The sequence below is a fragment of the Ictalurus furcatus genome, chromosome 9 (genome assembly GCF_023375685.1).
Source record: "Ictalurus furcatus strain D&B chromosome 9, Billie_1.0, whole genome shotgun sequence".
Lineage (NCBI taxonomy): Eukaryota > Metazoa > Chordata > Actinopteri > Siluriformes > Ictaluridae > Ictalurus > Ictalurus furcatus.
This window is the reverse complement of record NC_071263.1, coordinates 22,450,486-22,463,264: the sequence shown is the minus strand read 5'-3', so window position 1 is coordinate 22,463,264 and position 12,779 is coordinate 22,450,486. Positions and strand designations below refer to the sequence as shown.

Below are 12,779 nucleotides of genomic sequence, written 5' to 3'. Positions count from 1 at the left end.
GGTTATTAAATGATCTAGAATCAATAAAAATATTCTATTGTTCATAATCAGTGCCTTGTTTCATTTTGTAAAAAAACTTTTTTAGCATAACCATGAAGATAGAAATATATCTCGAGACATTTATGGATTAGCATCCCCACTGATTAGTTCTAGCTGCCAGAAGCACAGGGGGAAAAGCTAATACAGTCTGGAAACTAACAACTTGGCACTGTGAGTGACTATAATTCTGCAGCCCATTAATTAGGTCATGATATGAGCTGAACAAAGAGGTGACACGTACAAGGTGTTACTCCGACTACTCGGCATTTGCATCATAAATGCAAACACTTTTTTTAAAAAAAAGGGTGCTAAAAGGAGTGGTAATCTGAAGGGTACATATTTTTTCCCTTTAGTACGTTTCTGTCAGCATATGATATAGATATGGTGCTCGCATGTTCTTGCTGGCTAATAAATGGTAGAAAGGTAACTGTAAAAAATTAGCTAGCTGACCAGCTAGTTACCAAATGCTACAAACATGGGCCTTATGTTTTAATTATATATCTTAAAAATGTACCGCCTTAGTGACGAGCAATGGTACGGTATGAAATAAAACCCCTAACTCTTAACTCTAGCCCCTAACCTGTAACCATAACCCCAACACGTAACCCGTAACCATAACCCTAACATGTAACCTGCAACCCTAACCCCTAAACAGTAACCTTAACCCCTAACATATAACCTGTAGCCCGTAACCCTAACCCCTAACCTGTAACCCTAACCCCTAACCTCAATATGTAACCCGTAACCCTAACCTGTAACCCTAACCCCAACATGTAACCCGTAACCCTAACCTGTAACCCTAACCCTAACATATAACCTGCAACCCTAACTCCTAATGGTTATTAAAAATGAGTGTAACATGCCATGAACTGTGCACATACAAAGGTATTCATGAGTGTGGTGCAACGAAGCAAGTGTGCAGAGAAACTGTTGAGTGTGAGAGAGCACTTCAGTTCTGCAAGCACTGAGCACTAGAAGCACGCATGCGTCCTTTACACTTGGCTTATGAGTCAAGATGCAAAGTATGGAATCTTATGTTAATAAGGGCCATGCTCACTGATACTGCTCTGCATGCTCAGCTCGGCCACCCTCACGCTCTCTGTTAAAGAAATATTTAAACACCATAAGATCTAGCATATAATACTCAGCAGGAGTCCATCGCTAGCAGCACATGGCAGCAACCAGTATATAAAGAGCTCAATAAAAAGTTCCATACCAACCCTGATTGATCACAAGTCCAGAAGGTTCCTCATTTCGGTATAAGTGTCACGGTATTACTTCATATACAGTTTAGTATAATTTTTGTCTAAATGTAAAACATATCGTATCTATTGGCGTTAAGGAATGTTTTCTATCTATGCTGTTTTCTGTGTTCCACCGGTAAAATGCACGTCAGTATAGTATTGCTGAAAATGAAAGGTTTATTGACACAGGTGGCTGACAGCCATGCTCATTCTCACACACAGCATCCGAAATCAACACCTTCATCCATGACCAGTCACACTAATCAATGCCTGTCATTCTAAAATTGCCCAATTTCGAGCTCAGATTCTGTGTCACTATTCTTGGCTGAAGATACAGAAAAGAAGATTCAGGGATGGGGGAAGGGGGGGGGGGCACACTTCAGACATGAAATATTACAGTATATAACCAGAAATAAGGAAGTGTGATGCACACTATCTATAGCATGATGCTACAAAAGAAGCAGATGTTCAAACACAAACCCTCTGGGCTTCAGAATACAGCTCTCTCCTTGGCTGCCCGCTGTGCACCGTCCTCCCTCTGGACCGAGGATGAGCTTTTCCTGGATCTGCCTCTCCTCTCCTGTCCTCTCTCCTTTTGGAGGACGTAAGGGCTTTAGAAACGCTCGTGGGAGTAGGAAAAGTGGAAAGGATGAAAAGAATTTTTCCTTTTCCTTCAGGGAGGTAGCTCCCATTCAACAGCAGCACGTGGCTAATTTCCATGTGTGAAGGTCAGAGAGTGACTGAGAGGTGAAGCCACAGGGCTGGCTCACTGCCAAACACACAAGTGACTGACAGAATCCAAAATCAAAGCAGAGAGACAGAGGGAGAGAGGGAACGAGAGCAGAGCACAATGTAGCCTAGTCTTCCTATGAGAAAATTACTCAAGTTGTGTAGGGCCTGCCTGTTTCCTGAGACACCACATGCCATTAACATAATGGTTTTTTTTTTATTATTATTATTTAGCAAGACTGTTATACATACTATATTTGTTTTTTTATTGAAAGAACATGACAGACAGAGGTTTCTCATGAACTAAATGTCATACAGCTACAATAGTACACCATTTGTCCCATGATATGAAGGTCATGTGGTGTCCAAGAGAAATTTCAGCTAACAGAGAACATTCGGTATTTCATGAAAGGTTCTTAAAATACAAAAATAACATTCTGCAATGTTCTAAAAACATGTACATTTTGCTCCAGGGCGTAAAAAAAAAAAGGCTCATGGAAATGTCAGTGTTAATGTTCCTACAGCTAAAAATGTTTTAGCAACACTATAGGAGCTTAAAATGTTCTGTAAAATGGTTCTCAGAGCTCCCAGAAAATCTGACAGAGTTTTAATTTTCTAGAACTGTAACATTTAAAAAAAAAAACATTTTGCTATCTGCTAACTTAAACTTGTTGGCTGTGTATGTTCATAAGATGTAGGGAAACAATAGAAAACGCACATTGAGAGTGAGATCATCAGAGAAAATCATACCGCAGGTTTTTAGTGTTTTTATAACTTTGAATCTGGCACCAAATAGCAAGTGAGATTCCAGCTGATGTTTCTAAATCATCTGAAAGAGATCAGTCTCACTTGCTGGTCAATGCTAGCTACAGAGTTCAGTATGAATTAGCTATGATGAGCTAAACAGCCTAGTGTTGCATGGCTATGGTAAATAGATATGGTGCTAGCTGGCTAATAAATCTCAAATTTTAGAAGGTTAGATGTAAAAACAACAACAACAACAACAAAAAAAAATTATATAACACTGGTTTCTGAAAATTAGCTAGCTAACCAGTTGGCTAGCATCTTGTATATAAAACAACTAAAACAAACTGTGTATAGTTTGCTTGTGAACTGTATATAGTTTGCTTTTGATATTGATATTTTCATATATAGATTAAGACTATTGCACGTTGCTAAATATTCAATTCAACTGTAATCAATTTTATTTGTACAGTGCCTAAGATACCTATTAATAGACATTGTCATAAAGCAGTTTTTACAGAAATCTGGATGTAGATCACTAAGAGCAAACCAGAGATGACAGTGACAATTAAAATTCCCTGAGGTCAAATGAGGAAGAAACCTTGACTGGAAAAAAGTCTCAAAAGGGAACCCATCCTATTCTTCATTAGAGTATACAGGTGTTGAAAAGTAAAGTCAAACAGTACTAAGTGTGCTGAAAGGATGTTCAGTATAAAACATATTGTGAATAAGAGTCCAAGAACGAGCACAAGACAGTCTTTATGATTACAGCAGGAACAAATCTACAGTGATATTATCTACTGAAGCAAGGGTGAGACTTGGGCATAGACTGTGTTTGGGAATTGCAAATCTTTAGGGACCATCAACAACAGCATAAAGAAAGGCCCTGTTTACACTAGTTCGTTTTTGTTTTAAAATGGCATTTTTAAATGAAAACGATCCTCGTCCACACGCATGTCACATGACCATCCATGCACACTGGGCATGCGCATACAAGTGTAAACAGGAAGTTGGTTGCTAGTCATCGGCAGGCACAACAAACTGGCGTTCCATGTAGGGCTTACGCCGCTTGAAATGAGAGTTGTTGCCGATTTCTCTAATCATAGCTCGCCTCTTGCGCATGTAGGCAGCTGCAGAATTATAAAATACAGAATTTAACTGTACAATGGCTACCTAGAATGACGACAAAGCCAGCAAAGCTTGCGGTTCATTCTCCGTGTTGTTGTGTAAACAATCAAGGTAGTGTAATGGTCATATGGTAGGGGCTTGACGAATCAGGGAAGGATACGCAATGATCCAGAAGACCCAATCAAGGGGGCGAACGTGGGCGAAGCCACGCCTTCATTTGCAAAAGTCTTCATTTTGGTTTGTTTATACGGAAACGTGAGCCCGGAGTTTTCAAACTAAAACGGTTCTTCAGCGTTTCCAAAAGTCTCCGTTTATGAGGGGCGAAAACACCGGAGTAGTGTAGACGACAGGTGTAACCGTAGCAAAAGTTATGTGTTTTAAAACGAAAACGCACTAGTGTAAACAGGGCCTAAGTCACAGGACTCATCGGGATGAACAAACAAGATAGATAAATAGACATACAAGATACATCAACTAACGGAAGGAACTATCACAAATGGCATTTTGCAATCTAGGTGCTAAAAACCATGGAGAAACCATGGCTACAAACCAGCAGGAAACATGAGGTGAAAAATGTCTGCCAGTGTGAATGAAGGATAAGGCTCCAGGAAGGCTAGGACTGGCACTGAGCCAAGTGCACATGGGCAATTTACTGCAATTTATTGTAAACACCTTTTATTGCACTCATTCCAATGAAACATGGAAGACCGTGTGATATTCTCAAACCCGTAGGAATTCAGCACTTTGGTTATGTGATGTGAAGTAAATGATAATACTTTATGGTGCATGAGGTCTTCCAGTGCGACTGCCCTCCAGAGTTCAAATACGAGCCTTTTTTCCATTACTCTCCACCATCAGCTCCCCAGAAGCAGCACTCAGCAGCTTCTATTCACACCCCTGTGGAGAGCAATAACCAGAGAGACACAGCACTGGCAGTGCAGGCCGGAGTGCTGCTCAACCACACACAGTCACAGACACATGCTCTCTCTCTGTCTCTCTTTCTCTCTCTCTCTCTCTCTCTCTCTCTCTCTCTCTCTCTCTCACACACACACACACCTTCTTTTTTTTTTTTTACAGTATCAGAGCACCCCAAAGTCAGTTTTTCAGCATGGCCGAGCTCTCTGGCACAACCTGCCAACAAGCTGTTACAACATGCAGGCTACCACAAAACCAGCAAAGAAATCACAGCTGGATTAATTTAGAGTGATTCAGAGCAAAAGGCAGGCAGTGTCTGGGTGGTCCATATAAATCTACTCCACAGCTCATTTCAGCTGTATATAAATAATTTGTCTTTGATAAACTACATTTTATGTTTTACTAACCAGCTTCATTTACTCTTATATCGCAGTGCTGTTGAATTCTGGATTCTGATTGGCCAGAACGTGCTGATTAATTTTCTGGCAGTAGCATCGGCTGCAAGGTTTGTAGTGATGCACTCGTTTTAATGTTGTAGTTTCTATGGTAACAGTTAATTTAAGGCTAAGCGATATGTTCAAATCTATACACAATAAACAGCAATATTACGAAACACAATACGTATCACAATATTTAGGTTTGCTCACAAACTGCCAGCAATACAGTAGTGTTGTTGTTTTCTTTTTCTATTTTAAATTATATCAAATGTTTGTTAAAATAAATGACCATAAAAAACTCAAACAAATTCTAATAATTAAAAAAAATTACAACAACAACAACAATAATAATAATAATAATAATAATAATAATAATAATAATAATAATAACAATAATAATACAATATAAATCTTGCAAGGTTCAAAGTAATGCACTCATATATATACACGAGTGTATTACTATACATGTACACACACCCACACACACATATGAAGGTGAAGGTGAAGGTTTCTGTAAGGAGAAGTGTAGCATAACATAATTAATAACATGAACTAATGCTCCACGACATTAATGTAAACATAAACTGATAAAATATAGGAATAATTATCTATTGCTTCAACAATTTATATTGGGTTGTGTCCTTCAGTGATTCATAAAAGTACTGCTTTATAATGCTTTATATTCAGACCAAACCTAAGCCAAGATAAGAAATAAAAAATGTCCTCTAATCACATTGTCATTCATTATGAAAAAAAAAGGTGGGGGGGGGGGGGGGGGGGGTGAGAATTGCTGTGATATAAGAGGAGTAAAACATCAGGAGGCATGCTGTTAAAAGAAAATAATCAACTTCTGGGTGACAACAGTAATTCCTATAACAGCATGCCCTGTCATGTTTTATCTCTTACTTATTATATTCACTTTTGGCAGTGGGAGGTGTATTTGTTCTGATATTGTAACAAACAGCACTGAGAATTAAGTGTCTGGATGGTCTATAGAAATAAGCAGTACCTTTGTAGCAGCTCTAAGCTTCTAATTGAAATTGGCAACCAAATACCCGATTTCTGCAGAATGCACAGGGTTCCAGTTTCACTCAGTGTTCAAAAACACTATTTTGACAGAGCTCTTAGCAGGCAATTATGAGCAACAAGTCTACAGGATTTCACTGATTCTAGTCACTGTCTCCAGGAACATATGGAGTTCATACGGTATATTATATGCCTGGCTAGGCCCATTGGTTGCAACCAATTTTAGAGAGTTCTGAAAAAAAAAAAACAGCAAACAACTATTAATTTCAAATTAACCATCTTCATTTTCAGTACTATCAGCTCTATTGTAATTGCTTTTTCCCCTCTGTAAATACACACTATGCAGATCATCTACGAGATCATTATGCAGAAAAATCAACACACCATGATCTTGTTATGCAAGAAAATGTTAATGCGAGCCTTAATTCTGCTGAGAAGGATCTTTCTGTCCCAATGTTTCTGCTTAACTAAAATAAATCTTCAATTATTTTATTTAATTTCTAGAGTAAATTGAAATTAGCTGGCATTTTAACAAAAAAAAAAAAATCATAGGCAATCCTGGGATAACCCATATGCCAATTACTCTCCGGCATTTGGCGTTTCATCCTGGAAGATGAAAACACTGCCGGCCCTTATCACGAGCAACGGAGCAAATTAAAATTTCACTCAGACTGCCTAATCAGCTAAACTGCTAGAGCTAGCAATGTAAACAAACACACACACACACACACACACACACACACACACACACACACACAAAGGCCGGGGCGCCTTTGGAGGTGTGCTGTGGCCCAGAAAAGAATTCAGCATCCTAACATAAGTGAAATAACGGCATGTATATTTACAGGCTTACATTGGTTATCGTCTAGGTCAGTGTTACAGCTAACGAAAAGGGAAGAATTCTCCATAGCTTCAATAATTTATATATAGTTATCTCCTTCACTAATTTATAAAAGCAGCACTAAAGAATCATTCCAAATAAACAATGCTTCCATATAGCATGCAGACTAACACTAAGCCATGCTAAGAAATTCAAATGCTCTAATAATCTGATCAGACCTACATTCAAAATTGATCAAATACATTTATTCCAATGTACAAATGATTTATGCAGGTCAGAAGATGACTGGTAAATAAAGAATATATATCTATAACTTAAACTGACAAACCCCTAACACGATCGTTAAATGTATCGTATACATCCACGTAATTGGCCTTTTAGTAATAAACAACAAACGGACATCTATCCTCCTGTCATTACAGAGACACAGACGTAGAAGACTCAGCCACGTTCTGCTGAAAGAAGGAGCACTCAGCAGTTTTTCATATTTCTATGTGGCCCATATGGAAACACATAGCCAGTCACATATCAGATTTGATGTGAACTCTGAGCAGTAGGCTGGCAGAGCGCCCATGCTGAGTTTACCTTCATTATTCACACTCCAAGCCTGGAGGGCAGAAGCGAACAAGTGCAGAGGCCTATATGACAGCCATCTGAGGATAATAGCAGTTAGTGTCGACTGTTACAGCAATTATAATGTAATGATCATGTAACTAGTTTTAAGGTTTCATGCAATTAAAATGACATCAGTCAATCTTTAAATACTATTGCTTCTGTCTTGTGTAAACACACACAAGACAACTTTGTTACCCTGAACACTAAATCACAGAATGGAAAGCCATTTAACATGCCATTTAAAGAATCTTTTCATTACATGCTGAAATACTCAGGGATGGTTATAGTAAACACCGAGGCCTAATAAACGATAGGTACACAGAAACATTCAGTGTAGAATTAACTTTTATAATGTAGCATTAGATTTACACCACCAAAAGAGACTGCATTATTTCATACAGCGATGTCCAGGTGAATATAGAAATGTATTTGCACGTCACAATAAAGCCTCAGAAATTCCTTTTCTGGACAACAATCAATATTTAATCAACATACTACATTGGGAGAATTTTCACAAGGCTTTTGTGTTTGTTAGAAAAGAAATACATTAGCCGTCATCACTTTATTCCCTTCACAAGGCAATAAAGTTCCCTATAAATTGCTGAAACACATTATATTATATTTTTGTTTTTTTTGTTTGCTTTTTTTTTGCTGTGTAAAAAGTAACACAGCATCAGCAGACTGATATTATATTATATTTTCTAATGTTGGTGTGTGAACAAGTGTGTTTACGCATTATAGTTGCATATATAAAAACATATGAATTTACACTGAATTGTACAATTTTACACCTTGTAAGCCCAGGCCTAAATGACTTAATATTATTACAGTAACACTTAACATATTAAATGTAAGAAGCAGACTATTCATTTTATTCTTATGAGTCACTTAATTAAAAAATAATAATAATGGGATTCAGGCTGTGCTGCTTGGTCTAACTTTATTTCATATATAATATATATATGTGTGTGTGTGTGTGTGTGTGTGTGTGTGTGTGTGTGTGTTTCCTGTGTTCATTGGGGGGGAAATGTAACTCTTGCTACATCCGTTTAGCTGCGTTCATGTTATTAGCGTTGAGCTAATTTCATTCAGACTGAACTGACTGATGACCCTGACCTTTCACCTTTGACACGTTTTGAAAACAAATGGCAAAAACACAGTAAAACATTCAGAATTATCAAAAAAATATTATACAGATTAGAAACCTGGCTACTCGTAGAGGTTTACGACACCCAACCCCTCCCCCCCCCCCCCCCAAAAAAACAAAAAACAAAAAACAAAAACAAAACAAAACAAAAAAACAAAAAAAAAACAAAAACAAAGTATAAAGTGAGAATTTACCTGGTTCCGGTTGGCGCTTTGAGCGCTGTTTGCAGCCCCGGGATTAGTTCTCTGTCCCGGCCACCCCGAGCCTCCACACCCGTACTGAGAGCTCGCATCTTTGCCGCTGTTGTATTCATAGTATCGCATCATTGGCCCTGGAGAAGTGAGCAGCTGGTTCAGGGTGGGCGTTGCGCCGGTAGGATGCTGACTCTGTCCCGGGAAACGTGCAAACCCCGCGGCGTTGTTCATGGACCCAACCGGGGCGCATTTGGCCTGACTGGAGGCCGGGTTACTGTATCCCGCAGCCCCGTAGCCCGGATACGCGCCGTACTGACTCTTCTGATGTCCTTCGTGGGAGTTTGGAGACGCGTCCACATGATTAGAAGTAGCGGGATACATCAAAGTGCTAAAGCCCTGCTGTGCGCCGTGCTGATCGAAGCAAGGTCCTGATCTTGAACTTCCAAAATAGTGATTGAAGTCAGAGACCGGTGTTTTCCCACCACCTCCTCCTATTCCCCCTGCGCCCTGGGCATGGGAGGCTTGGAGATTCGGTGCCAAGTTGCCTTGCTCGTACCTGCTGCCACTCATGGGCTCTGCAAGGGTTCTACAAGGCTGTTCTTCCGCACTTTTTCTCAACATGTGTTGCTCAGAATTGCCTCCTACAGCACTCTCCCTGCCTCCTAGTCTCTGGTTGTCGGAGGCGTCTTGGCTGCCGTGGTTACTCTGTACAGCGCGCTGCTGAAACTGGCTCAACTGAAGGTCTCCAGGCGCGTGCTTGAGCTTATGATTAGCCACAAAACCCGTTTCTACACCAGGAGAGCTCGATGACATTGATGATGATGATGATGATGATGATGAAGATGATGATGAGGAGGACACCGAAGTTGTCACGCTTCCACCGGTTCGGCTCAGGTCATCACAACGCCGATCCACATTATTATTATTACTATTAGCAGGATTAATATTTGTGTTGTTATTCGCGCTTCTGACGTCACCTATTCCTCCTGCGCGTTTCCCGGAGTTTAAGTCTTGTCCCAAAACCCCAGATAAAGTCTTGCTCTTGTTATTAGACGCGGCTGGGACTGATGCCACTTGCGCGGCCATGGTCACTGCAACATCCCGAAAAGCAAACACTAATATCAGTGTAAACTGGACACGCAAACACTGCGATTAAAGCGCTCCGTCTGCTTCCTGTGTAGTATCCGTGGTGCTGTTTCCGGCGGAGGAGGCTGTCAGTGCGGCTTCATGCTGAAAGTTTTTTGGCTCCAGGGTCTGAAATGAAAACTTTCTCCGCTTCTCTGTGAGTAAATCGTGAGCGTCTGGGCAGAAACCTCTGCGGCTCAGCATGACAGGAGCTCGCGCTGCTCTTATCCGCCTCTCCGCCTTCCTGTGCACGCGCTACAATCCGCCCTGGATCTCCGCGCTCGTGGACTGAACTCCGCCGGTCTCTGTACAGCCGGGTGGCGTCGCGTTGAACCGGATTCTGTCGTTATAACAGCACGCACCGAAGCGTTCTCATCATTGCACACCGCAGCAGTTTGCGATTACAATGATTTAAGCCGGGTTCACACTGACTATGTTTACATGGACAGCAGTAATCTAATTATCGACCTTATTCTGAGTAAGACAATATTCTGATTAAGGTGTTTACATGAGTCGCTTTTAGAATATTCCTTTCATGTTCCTGTGTTACATGTTATAGAACATAGATCGGTTAACCGCACACGTCATTACGTCACCGCGCCACGCCGTCCGACGTTCCCTCCAGAATTTCACGTATCAACATACAGTTCATCTTCGCTATTGAACCGTATGCAGTTTTGGGTGTTAATTATTTGTCATGCTATACGTGCAAATAGACGATTGCTTGAAGCCGTGAGCTGCGTCCGAAACCGCGTACTTACCTACTATATGGTAGCTGAGATACATGTATTTCGGACGCAGTCCTGCTGTCTTGTTTACCTTTAAGCACTGCCGTGTGTGTACGTGTCCTGTCGCAAAATGTGGTGAAATCTCCCACACGACGTTAATAATGTGATTAAGGTGTGAACATGTCTGTAATACACGTCGATAATGCGACTAAAACAGGAATACTCCACACGTCTTAATTCAATTCGTGTTTACTTCGAGTATAACTTTAATCGGATTAAGGTAATAAAAAATGGCTGTTTACATGCTAGTTTCTTAATCTGAGTATCGTCTTAATCGGGTTAATATTGGATTATTGTTGTCCAGTTAAACGTACTGACTGTATGAGTTTGGCCATGATTTGGTCGTCTGAGACACATTTGGAGAATCCTAAGAGATTCCTATAATCCTAGGCCAAAATCTGTAATCATTAATAATTCCTTACATTTATATATATATATATATATATATATAGCACTTTTCTAGACACTCAAAGCGCTTTATATAGGTAGTATGGGGGGAAATCTCCTCAAACACCTCTAGTGTGTAGCATCCACCTGGATGCTGTAGTCTTCCATCTCTAGTTTGACATGTTCCCCGACAGCCGATTAAAGCCGGGATCACGCTGTATGATTTTGGCCACGATTTGGTCATCTGAGACAAATCTTGTGAATCCTAAAAAGATTCCTATAATCCTAGGCCAAAATCTGTAGTCTCTGATCGCTAGTTTGACACGTTCCCCGACAGCCCATTAGTGCGATCGAATTTTTACATTTACATTTACATTTATTCATTTAGCAGACACGTTTATCCAAAGCGACTTACAAATAAGGAAATACAAGCAAAGTGATATATCGAGCGGAGAACAATACAAGTAGTGCTACCATAAAAGACATTTAATTGAGTTCTAGAAAAGCAAAGTGTGCAGAGTAGAGGTGTAAGAGCCAGAGTAAGTTTTTTTTTTTTTTTTTTAAGGATAATGTGGGGTTGGTGTTTTAGGGGTTAGTTAGGTGTTCACGGAAGAGGTGGGTCTTTAGCTGTTTTTTGAAGATAGTGACAGATTCTGTGGACCGGTTTGAGGTCGGAAGTTCATTCCACCACCGAGGGACAGTTAGTGTGAAGTAACAAAATTTTTCTTCAGATTAAATTCTTGCAGTGTCAGAGGATTTGCAGCACAGTCCTGTAGTGTGGCTTCCTCTACAACCGGGTGCACACTGTGTGATTTTTAATAGCCCTTTGCGAATGTTGCTTGTCAGACTGTACGAACATGATCCCCGCTGTAAGCCGTGTCACACTGTAGGATCTCAGTTGTCATTAATGTCGGACTGTACGACAGTCAAGACGCGAAATACGGACGCACGCAAGAAGACTCGTACGGAGTAGGAGACTACAGGACTGTGCCTCAGATCTTCTGACACTGGCAGAATTGAATCGGAGGACAAATGTGTGCCTTTAATGGGCTGTCGGGGAACGTGTCAAAATAGCCATCAAAGACTACAGATTTTGGCCTAGGATTATAGGAATCTTTTAGGATTCTCCAAATTTGTCTCTGACTACCAAATCGTGGCCAAACGCGTACATTGCGAACCCGGCTTTACAGCAGGGATCATGTTCAGTCTGACAAGCAACAGTCGCAAAGAACTATTAAAAATCACACAGTGTGCGCCCGGCTTTATTAATTGAAGAATGGGACGTTGTTGTTTTTAGCAGTTTTTAGTTACATTTTGTGGAATGTCCGGTAAACAAGTTAAGTTCCTGTTTAAGGTTACGCCATTTAGCATTACATTCATCTCATTTATACAGTACAGCTGAGCAGATGAGGGTTAAGGC

General features: G+C 40.4%; 1 protein-coding gene across 1 annotated transcript in view; it reads right to left on the bottom strand.

Annotated features, from left to right (window-relative positions):
- LOC128612729 (AT-rich interactive domain-containing protein 1B-like) overlaps positions 1-11,020 on the bottom strand; it is a 226,431-nt gene extending 215,411 nt beyond the window's left edge. The window contains exon 1 of the mRNA XM_053633101.1: positions 9,060-11,020. Coding sequence (XP_053489076.1) covers positions 9,060-10,145 — 1,086 coding nt within the window. The 5' untranslated portion in view covers positions 10,146-11,020. The remainder of the gene's footprint in view (positions 1-9,059) is intronic.
- Positions 11,021-12,779: the final 1,759 nt, after the last annotated feature.